The 18,680-nt window shown below is 43.1% G+C and overlaps 1 protein-coding gene across 3 annotated transcripts in view; it reads left to right on the plus strand.

The window, feature by feature from the left end:
• The first annotated feature begins 5,869 nt into the window (after positions 1 to 5,869).
• The window catches only part of MALRD1 (MAM and LDL receptor class A domain containing 1), a 407,541-nt gene continuing 394,730 nt past the window's right edge, over positions 5,870 to 18,680 (plus strand). For all 3 annotated transcript variants that reach the window (XM_068235591.1, XM_068235589.1, XM_068235590.1), the window contains exons 1-2: positions 5,870 to 5,934; positions 10,654 to 10,746. In XM_068235591.1, the coding sequence (XP_068091692.1) occupies positions 5,887 to 5,934; positions 10,654 to 10,746 (141 nt within the window). In that variant the 5' untranslated portion in view covers positions 5,870 to 5,886. The remainder of the gene's footprint in view (positions 5,935 to 10,653; positions 10,747 to 18,680) is intronic.

Here is an 18,680-nt window from a genome sequence, read left to right on the forward strand (position 1 = left end):
ATTTAAAGAGAAACCGTAGCCAAGAATTGAACTTCATCCCAATCAGTAGCTGATACCCTCTTTTACATGAGAAATCTATTCATTTTCACAAACGGATCATCAGGGGGCTCTGTATGGCTGATATTGTGGTGAAACCCCTCCCACAGTGTGACGTCATGACCATGGTCCTGGCAGTTCCTGTCTGTGAACCTCGTTGCATTGTGGGAAATAGCTGTTTAATGCTGTTTCCAGCTGCCAAAAAAGCAAGCAGCATCTCCTTCCAGTGACATCACCTTAAAGCAGTAAAAATATCACCATGTGAAAAATGTCAGAATGTAAATCAGGGAGAGAAAGGATTTAACGACGAGCAAACGCTGACTCCGGCGCCCAACTCACCAGCGACGCGACAATACATACGCTTCCAGGCAACTAGTATTGTTTAACTACTTAAGCCAATGGGCGTGGTCGCGGCGGCAGCCCCAGAACCGCCTAACGCCAATTGGCGTCAAGTCCTGGGGCTGCACTTTGCAGGAGATCGCGCGCAGGCTGCGTGCGCATCTCCTGCTCGGGGGGAGCTCCGCCCCCTCTTCAGTCTCCGAGTGGTTATTGCCGCTCGGGAGACTGTTAGACGGCGTGATCGCCGTCTATTTACACAGTACAGCACTGCGATCGGCAGCAGTGCTGTACTGGGGACAGCCGTGTGACACGGCTGTCCCCCTGGGGGACAAGAGAGAGATCGGCTCTCATAGGCAGAAGCCTATGACAGCCGATCGACGGATTGGCTGGCGGGGAGTGGGCGGGAGGGATAGGGGGAAAAAAAATACAAAAATACACTTTTTTAATAACAATAAATAGAGATATATATTTGTAAAAACAACAAACAAACAAACAACTGGTGGTGTAGGGGGGGGGGGGGCGATCAGACCCCACCAACAGAGAGCTTTGTTGGTTCGGAGAAAAAGGGGGGGGGGGAGGAATCACTCGTGTGCTGTGTTGTGCGGTCCTGCAGCTTGGCCTTAAAGCTGCAGTGGCCAATTATGCAAAACACAGACTGGTCCTTAGGGGGGTTTACCACTGTTGTCCTCAAGTGGTTAAAAGGAAATAAATATGGCAACCTCCATATCCCTTTCACCTCGCGTTCTCTTTAACCCTCCATAACAGTGATGGCTAAGTTTGGCACACCAGCTGTGGTGGAACTTCAAGTCCCATGAGGCATTGCAATACTCTGACAGCTCTAAGCATAACTCAGGGAGGCAGAGGCATGATGGGATTTGTAGTTTTGTCACAGCTGGAGTGCCATCACTGCTCTAGATAAACCAAGAGTTTTATTTATTGCTCTGAAAAGTTGTTCTGCTCGAGTCCACTCCTAGACAGCTTTCACGTAAGCCGTAAACAGTTTATAAAACTGCTATTCAGGTAACTGGAAGTGCACAAAAACACACCAGAAACGTAAATACAGTCAATCTACCCGCTGATTTATTCATATCCCAAAGGAGGGAGAGGCGATTTTATTTCCTACACTGCTCCGGCACAGGAGTGCGGACATCTGGACAGCTGCTGCAGGACTCAGGAGGAGCACTTGGATAGTTTAACGCCAAAGCCCTGCGGTGCCAATTTATCATTCTGTGTATCTTGTTAGCCATAGACGGGGGTCAAGGAGGATTGCCAGAGGGCTGGGAGCTGCGGACAGGTGAGCGCCGGGCAGCTGACAGCTCTGAATGCTACAGCCAGGCAGCAGGCTGCAGAGGGAGATAGTGCAGCGTAGGAGATACAGCGTGAATAGGAACCGTCAAACCGATCTTTCTTCTCTGCCAAGGATGTGTTCCTTAAAAAAAAGAAAGACGTGCTTCCAAGTAACGGCTAAAATAAGACTGGAGATAAAACCAATAACTCCTGATAAAGCCAGAGTTATAGCGTTGGGAATGAAAGCTGAAAGGCGCCCGCAAATAGCTCGGTTTGGTTTGGATATAAAATAGAGCGCTTCTCGTAGCACGTTTATTTTCACTGCAAATGAATGGTTATAAAGACCATGGTGTGTTATATAGCGTTCTCATCTTACACAGGATGGGCTTTCCGAAGACCAAGTTCTAATCTATGTAGAAAGCGAATACAAATATCATACAAAATGACCAAAAGACCAAAGACAAGGCATAAACACTAACTGCTTTCCCCCCCCCCCCCCCATCCTACCTGTACATGAAGTCAACTTGTACATGACCAAATACAGTATTTTACTGAACAATACATTGTGTATACAGTACATTTAAAGTGACAGTGAAGCAAAAACAAAAGAATATGATAAAATGAATTGGTTGTGTAGTACAGATAATTACTAGAACATTAGTAGCAAAGAAAATATTCTCATGTTTTTATTTTCAGTTATATAGTGTTTTTTTAACATTGCATCATTCTCTAATGTTTGCAGTTTACACACTACTCAGCATTCTAAATGATTTTACAGAGCAGGCCAGTGAACTTTTGAACTGTACTCTGCAGAAAAAAACAACAACAATACATTGACTGACACTTGAGATATAAAAACTTCAGAAGTCAGAGCTCTCTGCGACTTTGAAAGTCGTGGAGCTCGGTGGCTCTTTTGCATAGATAACAACTGGAGTTTCTTAACTCTTCCTGTACTGGTAACAATATTAGACTTTTGTCTCTGTTCCTAATGTTTTATTTCTTAGCTGTACTACACATACAAATCATTATATCATAACTTTTTTTCATTTCAATGTCTCTTTAATAAAATACTATTTTTACAAGAATTTTAAAAATCCCTTTTATAAGTTATGCCGATTTTCTGAAAATATGTTGCACTTTTTTTTGTTAATTTTAACCCCTTCCCCACTGCTGCTATGCATATCTTGTGCACCAGGGGTGTGGATATGCATATTTCTTTATTTACCCAAATGCTTGGGATCGCAGGTGAGCACCCGTTTATTTCTGTCATTATCCCACTGGTCTGGGGTCAGTGAATGGGAACAGCTGTTCCCAAAGTCGATCACAGTGCCTGTAATGAACACAGAGTGAAAGTAAAGAACACATGCACAACACTTCCAGTGTACTGTTCAGAGTACACAGGAATTAAGCGTGGCGACATCTTGTGGTCATTGGTCAAAAAGTAAAAATACACCTACATACACAATTATATATAACAATCAATAAATTTGTATACATTTTAACACCTTTCACCCCTACCCCATAATTACCAAAGTTACTAAAATAAAACAGTTGTAGAAAAAAAATGACATCTTCTTTTAAAAATAAAATAGTTACGATAGGGGCTTTTTTTTAGTATGTATATCACGACTCACAAGAGTATATTACAGTTATTTTTTGCAAATGAAGGATTGCAATTATTGATGCAGATAAAAATAACCTCCACTAAACAGAAAAAATACGCCTTTATTTCCAAATAAAATATTATCGCCATACATTGTACTAGGGATATAATTTAAATGCTGTAATAACTGGGACAAATGGGCAAATAAAATGTTTTATCTACAATAGCGTGTTTAATTTTAAAACTAAAGTCTGAAAACTAAGAAATAGTAATTTTTTTTTATATTCTTTTTAAAATGCATACAAAATAAAATAATTTTTTAAAAAATTACCAGCCAAAGAAAGCCTAATTTGTTGCAAAAAAACAATGCATGGATCATTTTGGTGTGATAAGTAACAATAAAGTTATTTGCAAATGAATGGGAGGATTGTGATGTGAAAATTGTTTTGGTTTTTAAGGGGGAAAAAAACTGTGGTTGGAAGGTGGATAAGTTAAATAACTAATACTTTTTCCATGTTTTCATTTTTCTATCTTGATTGAAGAACGTGCCCCCACCATCTGCTCTTATTGCTATGGTTCGCCAAACATTGACCAGGAGCCCCATCATCAGGATATTCAAGTTTCTGTTCAGGGCTTCCCATTGACTAATGGGAATGCAAGGTGGCCAGAGCAAATAAGCCCAGGCAGAAATTTTAAGTAAGAACTGGGGAGCTTATTTGAGTGTGCTGGGAAGTGCTTCCGTTGGTCCAGACCAGTGAACTAATAAGAAGCCCCAGCGGAAAATCCAACCACGTTCATGCTGAGGCTTCCATCAGTTTCCAGTGGGGAGGCGATGAGACTTACATGCGGTGGAGATGGAATTCTGAAATGAGCATGAATGGATGAAAAAAATAAAATATGCTGTAAAATGTATGATGGATACATTCAAAGCTTGTGTCTTTATTTCATACACTATTGTTTTATTAGTGCTAATGTTTTTTTTTGTTTTTTGTTTTTTTTTTATTTTATGGGTAGCCCTTTCTGTTTTTGGGGACATTAATAACAAGTACAAAAGTAATGGTGCATACAGGCTAAGATAACAAAATAATAAAGTGAAAAAAGTCATAAGGAAATTATATCCTGATATACTTTTATCCTGTATACAACCTGTTGCAAAGCAGGTAATCATGGTGCGCGGCTGGTTAATTGGGCGCCGCCATAAGCTCTAATGCATTTAGTGGCTATGGTGATGCCTACTGGGTAATTTGGACCAGTCGGCCGTTCTGCCCAGCCTACTTACTTCCAGTGTGTCCTGTCAGTCCTACTTTCCGCCCCACCAGTCCTACTTTCAAGCCCATCCTGCCAGTCCTACCTTCCATCCTCCACAGTCCTACTTTCCTCCCAGTCCTACTGAGCTGTACTCAGCTGAGAAGCAGAAAGAGATGAGAAGTGACCACTAGATAGATTTAAATATATAAATACAGCAGCTATGCAATAAAATGCAAAGGCAGCTTTCAGAGCAGATAAACTGTACTTTGGGAATTTGTAATGTTTAAACAGACAATATTACTTATGTACAAAAGCAAATATAATAACTGTATTGGTAATAAAATTAGGAAAACACATTTTTATTGAATGTTATGTCAGAGTTTTATCCAAAATTTGGACTTACCTGAGGCTTTCTCCAGCCCCCTGTAGCCCGTGAGGTCCCCTGGCGTCCTCCTAGCTCCTCTCCCGGTCTGAAGTCAACCGTGCGCTCCCCCCGCTGCGTGTACTATGCATAATCACGCCGGCCTGCGCATGCACGGTTCAGTCTTAAAGAACCGCACATGCGGAGGACTCTCATGTCAGCCAGCGGGACCGGGAGAGGAGCCAGGAGGACACTGGGGGACCTTGCGGGCTTCATGGGGCTAGAGGATACCCCAGGTAAGTCCAAATTTCGTTTTTAGCCTGAGCTCAGGGTCCTTTTAAAGAGACTCTGTAACAAAATTTTGAGCCTTATTTCTTCTATCCTATAAGTTCCTATACCTGTTCTAATGTGCCCTGGCTTACTGCTGCCTTTCCTAGTTGCACAGTGGCTGTGTTATCTCCATGATCTAATCTTCTCTTCTCTGTCGGGTCTGTCGGGCTGAGGCAGTCAGGCTGGAATGTGCTGTGCTGCTTGTGATTGGATAGAAGCTATACACGCCCTCTCCAGGCCCCCTGCACACTCTGTATGACTCACACACTGAGCTACTCTCAGCCTATGACTTGCTATGTCTTTTGTTTGTAAACACTGCATAAAAATTGCAATTACAAGCCAGGATTGCAGCAGGGAGTAGCAGAAACAGTACAGAGGGGGCCCAGGAGAACATAATGAATAGAATGGAATGCTTTTTATTGTAAGAATTTTACAGTACAGATTCTCTTTAAGAAAATCAGGCCTGCACATTCCCCATATGCTTATCTGACTTCAACTGCCCAAATTTGCGACGGATGTACTTTAATGTGAAGAGCTATATATAACCACGTTTTTAATTGTTGCAGGTCATTTCATGTTTGTTGAAGGGAGCCTGGCCAATTTGCACAGGAAGGTGTATCTGAGGAGCCCTCCGTATCGCAGCAGCAGCAGCAGTCCGGCCTGTCACTTCTACTTTCCTTACATGATTGAGGAAGACAACGGCCTGAGACTGCTCCTCTATGCTGATGAGGTAAGAATCCATTAACTGCCTTTCTCCAGAGCATTCTCCTGCTCAGCGGGAAAGCACGGCTCGAGCTGGGGAAAAATATTATCAGGACTCCAATGAGAGTAATATTAAGTGCTTTCTTTGCCAGCAGCATCCATTTGCTTTGAGAGTTGTGTGACAAAAAAAGGAAGATATTTTCTTTTATGCCAACGAACAACTTTAAAGTTCGAGAAAAACTTAAAAGCTTCTCTAAATTCAATTATTTCTCTACACTTATCTCCTCTGGGTGTATACTTGCTATCAGACTTTCTTTAAAGGGACTCTGATGTGAGAGGGATAGGGAGGCTGCCATATTTATTTCCTTTTAAATAATACCAGTTGCCAGGGATCCTGTTGATCTCTTTGGCTGTAGTAGTGTCTGAATCATACACCTGAAAGAAGCATGCAGCTAATCTTACAAACACTGGTTTGCACGACAGCCAGGGGCCCCAGGCTCTCTCAATGGCCAGGGCCCCCAAACCACCATGCGATACCCAGAGGGAAGTGCGGGTGGGCCCTGGACCTCTCACCCCCAGGGAATTCACCCCCACTGCCTCTGAACTGAATGCTAACTGCAACACACAATTGCTTACTCCCAGCTAAAGCAATTTCCTACCTTTATCTGGTCAGCAGGCACCAGTCAGCCAATCAGGTGTACTGTTATACACCCTTTGCCTGCCGTACCAAATCTAGCAGGAATTACATAAATTAGGTAGCATTCAGGTGGGAGGCTTTAGTTGGACGTAATCGTAGATTACATCACTTACAGGGACGCCCCGTGTAGGCACATCTCCCACACGGTCCCCACCCTAACCACTCACCTGTCAACTGCATCCTGGAAGCTGCAAAAAAGAAATTTAAAATCACAAACACTGGTTCGCACGACAGCCAGGGGCCCCAGTCTCTCTTACTGGCCGGGGCCCCCAATCTACCATGCGATACCCAGAGGGAAGTGCTTGTGATACCCAGAGGGAAGTGCACTTCCCTCTGGGTATCGCATGGTGGTTTGGGGGCCCCGGCCAGTGAGAGAGCCCTGGGCCCCCAGCTGTCATGCGCACAAGTGTTTGTGGTTTTAAATGTCTTTTTTGCAGCTTCCAGGATGTGGTTGACAGGTGAGTGAGTAGGGAGGGGACCATGTGGGAGATGTGCCTACACGGGGCGTCCCTGTAAGCGATGTGATCTACGATTATGTCCAACCGAAGCCTCCCACCTGAATGCTACTTAACTCATGCAATTCCTGGTAGATTTGGTACGGCAGGCAAAGGGTGTATAACAGTACACCTGATTGGCTGACTGGCGTCTGCTGATCAAATAAAGGTATAAAATTGCTTTAGCTGGTAGTGAGCAATTGTGTGTTGCAGTTAGCATTCAGTTCAGAGGCAGTGGGGGTGAATTCCCTGGGGGTGAGATGTTTACTAAGGTAAATGGCTTCAAAGAACATACATTATCTCTAGCACCATCTAGTGCCTAAACAAGAAACTGCATATCTGTTCTCCCTAATGCCGGGAATACACTGTTCGTTTTTTAGGTGATTAGATGGTTCGATAGATAATTTCCGACATGTCCGATCTCCCTTTTGATTCTTTGGCCGCTCGATTTCTGATAGAAGTGAATGGAAAAAGATAAGAAAAACGAGCGGAAGATGAGAGAATCGACTGCAGAATCGAGCGCCAGAAATTAACCGTGTACGCCCAGCATAACAGATGCTAAATGAGCGGCTTGCCTATAAATGTAATACATACTGCATGGGGCTTGGAACTGGGCTGATTTAACATCGTCAGGAAGTGCATTTTATTGCTCCAATCAATGATGCTTAATCATCAGACCAGTTATATGCATAGACATACCTGCTGTGTTCTGGGCAGGGGCATAGCTACAACCTACCGGGTTCCCAAGAAAAGACCTGCCAGCTAGGCTCTCAACATCATCTTCCAGCACCCCCCCACCGCCTTCTTAGTTATTGAGGTTTAAAAAATGAGCACTTCCTGTTAGGCAGGGCAAGAAGTTTTGAATCAGGATGATACCATTTATTGGCTAACTTAGAGATGGATATGCAGGGGGCATACTTATTTGAATCATGCATGTTTTGCCACACACACCAATATGTGCTCTCCCTCACTGGGCACCTCAACAACTATAATGTTATAATCTTAACTAATTTTTTGCAGCGCCCTTTTTTCATGTTTTTTCGCCATATTAACGATAATTGCATTAAAGTCTATGGCAGCGCCTTTTTTGTCCACCCTCAGCCGGCGCCCTTTTTTCCTGCTCCCGAAAGATGGAAACTTTCTGTTCAGTTATAAGATCAGGGCCTATAAGCAGTTATTTTTTTCTCCTCAGTTTTCTCCTAGGAGATAATTTTTCATTGTCAATTTAAGATAACTTTCCAGCAAATAGGAAAGAGGAGAAAACTCAGGAAAGAAAGTTAGTTGCATATGGACCCAGGAGGTTCTCGGTTTAGGCAAGGACCGTGTTCTAATCTAGACAAACGTGTCATTCAAATTTTGTACAATTAAAAAATGATTACCAACTGTAGTCAGGATCTCCTGTCCTCGTATTTTGCAAGTGATTTACATTGCATTAATTAATACAGATGGGTAACAACAAGCCTACCCGTATCTAGTAAAATATTTGTGTTTGGGATGCGGTGGGAAATATTTATGACACAGTTAGTATTGCTTTAACTAAATTGTGTAAAAGAAACAAAATGACTGATTCATTAGAGGGCTTGATTCACAAGTTTTTCTCAGGAATTATCTCGCTTTATCATTTTTTTTAACCGTGTAAAACATTTTAAGCACCAAATAAGCAAAAACATTAAAAATAAGTAAAATAAAGTATTATCAAAGTTGAGTTAATCAAAAACAACATAACATAATTTGAGTGATTTTTTTTTTTGACTGCTCGCTGGCTTCCCTGTGGCTGGGTGCAACCAGCGCTGCTATTCTACATACGGGCTACCGATATTTAGAGATGCAGTGGACCTTATCTATAAATAATACGTTCTGTAAGCCGGTGCCGGTAAAAAAGCCTCAGGGGGCCACATTCAGCTCGCGGGTCTTAGTTTGAGGACCACTGCTGAAGGGGTTGATGCACTAACTGCCAGTAATATTGCTATACAGAGGCAGAGCAGGGCAATATTGCCATTACGACCACCAGCAGTGTACTGCTTGTTACACAATAAGTGTGACCCACGTTACTATGGTTACGTGTGTTATGCAAGTATTGTAACGGCAACAGTCATGGTAATCATATACAGAGGGCTGTGCTAATTGCATAATGCTCATTACATTGCTGATGATAGTAACAGTAATATTGCAGTGTGCTGCCAGTGCATTGCAATAGAACTGTCAGTTACTGCATCAACCCCATTGTATGCTATTTCATAAATATGAGCACCATAAACCAGTCCTGTAATTTACTACCTTCTACCATCAATCACGTTGTTTTATTAAAAGGAAAACATGGGGCTCTTGATATTACCAATTAAGTCTCTTTGAAGTAGCTGGATAGTGTACTGGTGAAGGGCTCTGCCTCTGACACAAGAGACCAGGGTTGGAAGCCCGGCTCTTCCTGTTCAGTAAACCAGCACCTACACAGTAGGAGACCTTGGGCAAGACTCCCTAACACTGCTACTGCCTGTAGGACGTTCCCTAGTGGCTGCAGCTCTCTGGCCCTTTGAGTCCGTCAGGAGAAAAGCGTGATATAAACGTTCTGTCTCTCTGTTTAAAGAAGTCACGCACAATACAATAAAAAAATATTTAATTTCGCTATTTTTTTGTGATAAAAATGACGTTGTACACAAAAATGTGAAGTTATATTTTTATATAAGTGAGAAATGGGATCACTATAAGTTGATTTGGAGTGGTGGAAAATTCTGATCAAATTTTCAGAAATTTGAATGGTATAGGATACAATGTTAGTTCCCGGATTTACAGACCAAAGCACATTTTTTTTAAGTTTTCAATCTTTTTTTTTTTTTCATAATTGGGAAAAATTCAACACTAGTGCGTTATACATTTGTTAGAAATTGATCCTAATTCTTTAATAAAAAAATAAATTGTATGGTATGAGGGTGTGGCCACCTTACGCCTTGGAGTCATCCATTGCAGTCCCATGAATTGTTCATCTTTATTTAAAATAAGAGAAAGCGACGGACTGGCCCACGCTGTCTAGCAGGGAGTAACCTACGAATTAGTTCCATGAATTGTTTTCACAGCATGGACAATGTTTGATTTTCTTTCTGAAAAGCTAATAAAAACAGTGCTTGAGAAATAACCCGAGCACTGTAGCCATAATGAAAAGTAGACTTCCTATTTAGCATCTGTTATACAACGAAATTCCTGTTCTGCTCTGTAATTTGTTTAACTCCCCACTCGAAAAATCTTTCATTACCGCGTTCATCGCTTTGTTTCTCGAACTGTGATTGTTTACTGACACGATGTTTCATTCTTAATGAACACAGCTTGATTGCGCCCTTGTTTAAGTCCTCAGGTTTAATTTACTCCGAGATGAGAGTTTTGTACAAATGTGACATGTTCATATTCAAAGCCTTTTCCTTTTGCATCGATCTGTTTTACTTCTTCCACACTGGGGAACATAAACATCTCAGAAAAAGACTGAGTGGGTAGCGGTGTAACGCTATGGCTGTAGCATGTATCAGTATATTCTCAGTACATCACTGGCTTTTTTTTTTCCTCACAGGAAGAAGTCTTGTTGTTTGAAGAAAATGCTCCAACTAATGGTCAGTGGGTGGAAGGAAAAGTTCACCTACCAGGAAATTCAAAGGACATCCAGGTACTGAGATTGGCAAAATAAACGAGTAGAATTTAGGTTAGTCGCTGGGCAAATGTAGGCCACAAAATTCAAGACATTGTTGCATATCAAAGCCAGTTACCAGAGGATCTGATCTCCACAAAAAGTACAATAAAAACAATATCCAATAATTCCTTAGTGTGCTCACCATTTTCTGACCACCTGATGACACCAGGAGGGTGAAAACTTAGTGAGGTTGGAGAGTGGGCAATTTGACACGGTCCTGCAAAAAGCACTTTGGTATGGCAGTTTTATTGAAAGTTGATTTAATGCATAAGGGTTCTGTTTCTAAGGAAGAACCCTTTTTAATCTTAGAACTGTAATTCTTTAAATAAAGAGTTGGAATCTTTTATACCATAGCTGATGACATCTCCTTGTCTATGGGGTGGTGGACACTTGTACGTCTGTTGTTCTTATACACGTGTCGGCTATAGATGCTCAGAGAATTGTGCCTAGTAGTGCTGAGGAATTTGTGGATATAAAAGATTATATACAGTTGAAATCGGCGCCAGGAGAATAGCACACAAAATGCAGTCAGAGTAGGAGGAGAAGCAAGAGGAGAGTGAGGTGAAGAGGTCATCATTGGGGAAAAGCAGCTTGTTGTGCTGTGTGAGGAGTCTGACAGTGAGTGAGGAGGGGGGAGGCAGGAGAGCAGCAGTGTGTCATTTGACTTGCACAGCAGAAGGGAGGAGGAGGCACTTCTGTTCTGACTGAGGAGGAATGGAGTGGCTGAGGGTGAGAAGTTTGTTTGTCACAGACTCACAGCCAGCCAATGTGCTATTGTGTTAAGCTGCAGCACATGTGAGAACATCAAGTGAAGCAGAGTAAATTTTCGGGTGTTGTGCGATCATTCCAAATCAGGGGGTGGGGCACATCCTCACATCCTCAGGCAGCAAAAAGTCTAGAACCGCCCCTGATCAACTTCGGCAGAGTGGGTACTTCCTGGTTTCATGGGAGCACATAAAGAGTTATCCTCCTGTGTTTACATAGTACCCTGTCTGAAGGGCACTCCTCAGCACCGATCAAACAGAGCTGACAGCTCAAATTACAGTGGCTTATTATTAGCAGATAGGGGAGATTTTAGACAGGCTGTTATCTCTAAATACACACAGGGTGGGTCTCTCCACCAGTCAGTCTCTCAGTGCCTGTTGATCATTTGTATTTGGTAAGACAACACTACTCCATAGTAGGCAATAAATCACATTTCTGCATTAAATTCATTAGCAAGTCTCCATGTGAATGTGGCATAAGAAGCTACAAACAGACAAGTATGACAACTTTAAGAATCATTAAAAATGCTCAATGTGACAGCTTCTCGGTGGTAACAGATAATCAGTGTTCCTGGAGACACTCTTACAGGACGAAGCAATCTCTCATTCCAATGTAGGCCGCATGTCTCATTATAAAAGGATATAACTCTACTTATAATGAAGAATACATTTTCCTAAGTAGCATTCAAGTAATAAGGGGAGGATCCTTCCCCTAACAACATTCCTCTGGAGCCACTGCAGCTAAGTATAATGATTTTCTATTTTAATTAAGGAACTGATCTCGCAGAGGCCACTAGAAGACTTTGTTGCACTGCCTTAAGCTGATGAAGTTTATTTCTCCTTTGGCAGTGAACTACTTTCAAGCAGTGCTGGGCCGAAATTACGCATTAGCGTAATTACGCATCGTAATTCACTACAAATGCACCGTAAGCGTTACGTGTAAGGTTACGGTATTACGCGTAATTAATTACGCGTAGACCGTAGGGTTACGTTTTACGCGTAACAAATTACGCGTAAGACAGTAAACTCCCATTGAAATTACACAGTCTGCCGTAATCGCGTAATATTACGCTCCCGTATAATATAAAAAAGCCGCCGACTTTAAGGGTTAATAGCAAAGCCCCCTTAAGTGCTAAGAGCCTCAAATTTGGAGAATATATTAAGGAGATCAGAAGGAATAAGAGGAAAAAATTTTTTTTCAAAAAGACCTTATAGTTTTTGAGAAAATCGATGTTAAAGTTTCAAAGGAAAAATATATACATTTAAAAACCCGCCGACTTTAACGGTTAATAGCAAAGCCTGCTTAAAATTTAGGAACACCAAATTCACAGGGTATATTAAGGGGATCAGTGGGAATAAGAGGAAAAAATTTTTTTTCAAAAAGACCTTATAGTTTTTGAGAAAATCGATTTTTAAGTTTCAAGGGCGAAAATGTCTTTTAAATGCGGAAAATGTCAGTTTTTTTTGCACAGGTAACAATAGTGTTTTATTTTCATAGATTCCCCCAAGTGGGAAGAGTTTTACTTACTTCGTTCTGAGTGTGGGAAATATAAAAAAAAAACGACGTGGGGTCCCCCCTCCCAGACCTCTTTAACCCCTTGTCCCCCATGCAGACTGGGATAGCCAGAATGCGGAGCACCGGCCGCGTGGGATTCCGCACCCTGACTATACCAGCCCGCATGGTCCATGGATTGGGGGGTCTCGGAAGGGGAGGGGCAGCCAAGCTTTCCCCTCCCCCTCCGAGCCCTTGTCCAATCCAAGGACAAGGGGCTCTTCTCCACCTCCGATGGGCGGTGGAGGTGGAGGCCGCGATTTCCTGGGGAGGGGTTCATGGTGGCATCTGGGAGTCCCCTTTAAAAAGGGGTCCCCCAGATGCCCACCCCCCTCCCAGGAGAAATGAGTATAGAGGTACTTGTAGTACCCCTTACCCATTTCCTTTAAGAGTTAAAAGTAAATAAACACACAAACACATAGAAAAAGTATTTTAATTGAACAAAAAACATAACCACGAAAAAAGTCCTTTAATATTCTTAATTAACCATTAATACTTACCTGTCCCTTTAAAAGCCAGTTCCCACGCAATATCCTCGGAAATATACTAATCAGTTACAATGTAACAAAGTTATTACAATGTAACAACTTTGTTACATTGTAACTACGCAGCACCCGACGTCACTCACCGCCGCCGCCGCCACCGCGTCTGTGCTGCAGGACCCGACAGAGCTCTGAGCTATAGCTCAGAGCTCTCTAAGCATCTTTGTATTTGGGCTCCAAGGAGCCCCATTGGTCCTTAGCAGACCAATGGGGTTCCTTCTGATTTGAAGGAACCCCATTGGTCTGCTAAGGACCAATGGGGCTCCTTGGAGCCCAAATACAAAGATGCTTTCGAGAGCTCTGAGCTAATATAGCTCAGAGCTCTGTCGGGTGAAGGGACGCTAAGTCCCCGCCGGCTCCGCTGCCCTCCCCGCCTCTCCCACATGTCACCTATATACATGCTGGCACCCATGGGTGCCAGCATGTATATGAGTGACAGGTGTGGGCGGAGTGGACGGCGGGAGCCGGCGGGGACTAGCGTGTATGCGGCGGCCGGCGGGTGAGCGGCGAGTGACGTCGGGTGCGGTGGTGTTACAAAGTAACAAAGTTGTTACATTGTAATAACTTTGTTACATTGTAACTGATTAGTATATTTCCGAGGATATTGCGTGGGAACTGGCTTTTAAAGGGACAGGTAAGTATTAATGGTTAATTAAGAATATTAAAGGACTTTTTTCGTGGTTATGTTTTTTGTTCAATTAAAATACTTTTTCTATGTGTTTGTGTGTTCATTTACTTTTAACTCTTAAAGGAAATGGGTAAGGGGTACTACAAGTACCTCTATACTCATTTCTCCTGGGAGGGGGGTGGGCATCTGGGGGACCCCTTTTTAAAGGGGACTCCCAGATGCCACCATGAACCCCTCCCCAGGAAATCGCGGCCTCCACCTCCACCGCCCATCGGAGGTGGAGAAGAGCCCCTTGTCCTTGGATTGGACAAGGGCTCGGAGGGGGAGGGGAAAGCTTGGCTGCCCCTCCCCTTCCGAGACCCCCCAATCCATGGACCATGCGGGCTGGTATAGTCAGGGTGCGGAGCCCCACGCGGCCGGTGCTCCGCATTCTGGCTATCCCAGTCTGCATGGGGGACAAGGGGTTAAAGAGGTCTGGGAGGGGGGACCCCACGTCGTTTTTTTTTATATTTCCCACACTCAGAACGAAGTAAGTAAAACTCTTCCCACTTGGGGGAATCTATGAAAATAAAACACTATTGTTACCTGTGCAAAAAAAACTGACATTTTCCGCATTTAAAAGACATTTTCGCCCTTGAAACTTAAAAATCGATTTTCTCAAAAACTATAAGGTCTTTTTTAAAAAAAATGTTTTCCTCTTATTCCCACTGATCCCCTTAATATACCCTGTGAATTTGGTGTTCCTAAATTTTAGGCAGGCTTTGCTATTAACCGTTAAAGTCGGCGGGTTTTTAAATGTATATATTTTTCCTTTGAAACTTTAACATCGATTTTCTCAAAAACTATAAGGTCTTTTTGAAAAAAAATTTTTTCCTCTTATTCCTTCTGATCTCCTTAATATATTCTCCAAATTTGAGGCTCTTAGCACTTAAGGGGGCTTTGCTATTAACCCTTAAAGTCGGCGGCTACCTAACATTGATACATGCGTCAACTTTTCCGCTTGGCAGCATGACCTTACGCATTAATTGCTAGTAGGATTTTACGCGTAAACCTATAACGTAATAACCTGAATTACGGTATACTTACGCGTAATTGCGTAAGTGCTATGCGTAATTATAGACATGTACCGAAATTGACTGTCTATGCCGTAAGCGTAATTTCGTAATGCGTAATAGCGTAAAATTACGCGTAATGATCCGTAAGCGTAGCTTTCTCCATTACGACCAGCACTGCTTTCAAGGCTTCTAGTAGAAACAGACTCATTTAGGTAATACGCTTTACTCCACGGGACTGATATAGTTATTTTCTCGACAATAATAAGTTAAAGCACACCTGACCGAGGCAAACTTATCTTAGAAAATCACATAGGTACAGTATGTACATGCTGGTTCCACATACTTCTGTGCATTGTCAGTTCCTATCCTCCCCTCCCTCCCCAGCCGCCATAATTACTCCTTGAAATATTCGATTTTTGGCTAAACTCAAATTTTCAGACCAAAAAAGGTAGTATAGGTGCAGGGGCGTGTCTGGGCAATATAGAGCCTGAACAAACACTGAAATTGCCCCCCCCCCCCTCCAACTCCAACAATACTGATAGTTAGCCAGATTTGTTCCACAGTATTGTGTAGGCAGAGGTGCCCCCAATATTAGGACAGAGGTGTCCTTCCGGTATAGATATCACCAGCCCCCGGGCCGGCCATGAGGTAGGGTAAGCGCCATGCCTGCACCCCTCTAGATACGCCACTGTATAGTTGACCAGAAATTACGCCAATACGTAATTATGCATTGTAACTTGCAATTATGCATCGTAATCGTTCTGCAAAATTTGCAGATTATGCATAACAAAAATTAGCATTTTTACATAGTTCATGCAACATTTTGCTTGTGTTACGCGGAAGCTCCTTAGGCATAAATGGCAGGCTAATGGCCGCGGAATTTAGCTGTTAATAGCTAAGCCTCCTTACGTGCTAGAAACACCAACTTTTCAAGGTATGTTAAGAAGGACAGTAGGAACAAGAGGAAAAAGACCTTTAGGCTGGTTTCACAGTTAGACGTTACAGGCGCACGTTAGTGCAGCCTGTAACGCAGCCCACCGCACAGCAATGAAAAATCAATGGGCTGTTCACAGTGCCCACGTTGCGTTACATTGTAACGCAGAAGGCAAAAACAAAGTGCTGCATGCTGTGCGTTGTAATAAGCGGCTAAGCCGCGTTAGACTGTTCGCACATGCTCTGTGATGTTGGAGGAGGAGGTCTCCCCTCTTCCTCCTTAGCCAGGCACATGGCTAATTAATATTCACTGCACGCTGTGACATGCAGTGTTTAGTTCCTGGAGCGCCGCTCTGTGCGGCGATTGGCTGGCGGGACCACGTGATACCGCGTGCGTCCAAGAGTATGCATCACGGCATCACAGGACGCATGAAGAGCCACATAACGCGGCTCGATCTGACGTCCAGCTTCAACCCCACTATGCGTTGCGTTAGGTGCACGTTATGCGACCTATAACGGAGCACCTAACGCAACGTCTTAGTGGGAAAGAAGCCTTAGAGGAAAAAAATAGTGATTTAAATGCAGTAAAATGACAGATAATGTATCGACATGTTTATAAATGTATTTTTTTAATATGTTCGGAGTGTGGGAAATATTAAAAAAATGACGTGGGGTCCCCCCTCCTGAGCCTCTGTAACTCCCAACATTTAAATGTAGCCTACTCTAAACATGAAAGTGTCCAAACAACACCTGTCAAAAGGGGAGTAACTACATTAAGCCACGCCCTTGCCTGACGTGATAGGGTGGCTGGGCCCCCTTTCCCCGCCAAGTATATAGCTCACCTCCACAAGGGGGCCCACTCCTGTATGTAATGCAGAGCAGCAGGGCAGTGGAGCGGTATACATCACCTGCTCCTGGCAGCACAACAGATCCTCTTCCATCCTTTTCCATGCAGAGACAGGAGGCACAAGGTGATTGGCTGCATGGTACGGCAGTGAGCTGCAGTGAGGAAGATGGAGGAGAACCTGTCATGTCGCTGGGAGCAGGTAATTTATAACGATCCACTGCTGCTCTACAGTACAAACAAAAGCAGTGTGGGCCCCCCAAGCCCCCAGGATAGTGTTACACCCCTGCCTGTCAATAAATTCAGTGAACATATGAACCCATAGATTTCTACTACCTACCAGGGCAGTTTCTAGGCTAAATTGCACCCAGGGCGAGGGTGGACTCGAGAACCCTTACTCTTTAGGGACAGCCACACAGCCAGAGGTCACAAGTAGATCTGCCTACATACTACTAGTAGTGACCAACCGCTCATCCAGGAGGAAGCAGGGACCTGGAGAACACACAGGAGAAGTGAGCCCGGAAAGCCGACTCCTCCATGGCCACCACGCCTGAAGTACCACTACAGGACATCACGAGGTGGTGCACCACGCGTCACCAGCTCCCTAGCGGTTATGTCCTTCTGTCTGTGCCCCCCCCCCCCCCCCTTTCTTCTACTTGCCGGTCTGTGCCCAGGGAGATCGCCCTGCCCACACTGCCCAAGCAACAGCCCTGCTACCTACTGTAAGTGACAGCAATATAAGAGGAAAGTAATTTATGGCTCATTTTACTCTGGAATAAACGCAGTTCTTATTTGTATGTGTTTACATATACAGTATTTTAAATTTTACGATTTTTGTATTAGTGGTCCTTTAAGGGTCTGAAGCTGAGGAAAGTAGGGCAACGTCTCTGCTAATAGATGACATATAAATACATCCTAAAGGTTCTGTGCGTTTCATGCGACAATCCCTGAAAACTGCTGGTATGCTTTTCCAAAATCAAAAGGTCAGCAAAACTACTAGCTGGAGGAAGAAATGTAATACATATTCAAGGATCCTTTCCGTATCACTCGGCCAGATGGGTTTACATATGCTGTTCCTGTTATGTAATTTGTCTAAGTGCAAAATGCAGCAGCAACGGCTTCAATATGCTAGTACTTTCCCATAGACAAAAATAAATACTGCATGCATGCATATGTTTAATTGCCGGGTATATACTGTAATAAGCAATATAAATAATGATAATATAGAATGCTCTATTAGATGCACGTAAATAAGGCTGGGTGCATCCGAATTTTTTAATAACTAAGTCCATGATTAACATTATATCTCCATATGCTTAAAGCAGACCTTCACAAAAGCAACAAAAAAAAACTTATGACATAGCGAATTGTATGTGTAGTATAGCTAAACAATAGAACATTAGTAGCAAAGAAAAGACTCTCATATTGTTTTCCAGTACAGGAATAGTTAAAAAACTTGAGTTATTATCTATACAAAAGAGCTATTCTGAGCTCTGTCTTCAGCCCACTGGGCGGAACACAGTCATTTTCTGAAGCGCTTGAAGCGGATCCGAGATGAAAATGTAACTATAACAAATAACTTGTCTATATAT

Source organism: Hyperolius riggenbachi, chromosome 5 (genome assembly GCF_040937935.1).
Source record: "Hyperolius riggenbachi isolate aHypRig1 chromosome 5, aHypRig1.pri, whole genome shotgun sequence".
NCBI classification, from domain to species: Eukaryota; Metazoa; Chordata; class Amphibia; order Anura; family Hyperoliidae; genus Hyperolius; species Hyperolius riggenbachi.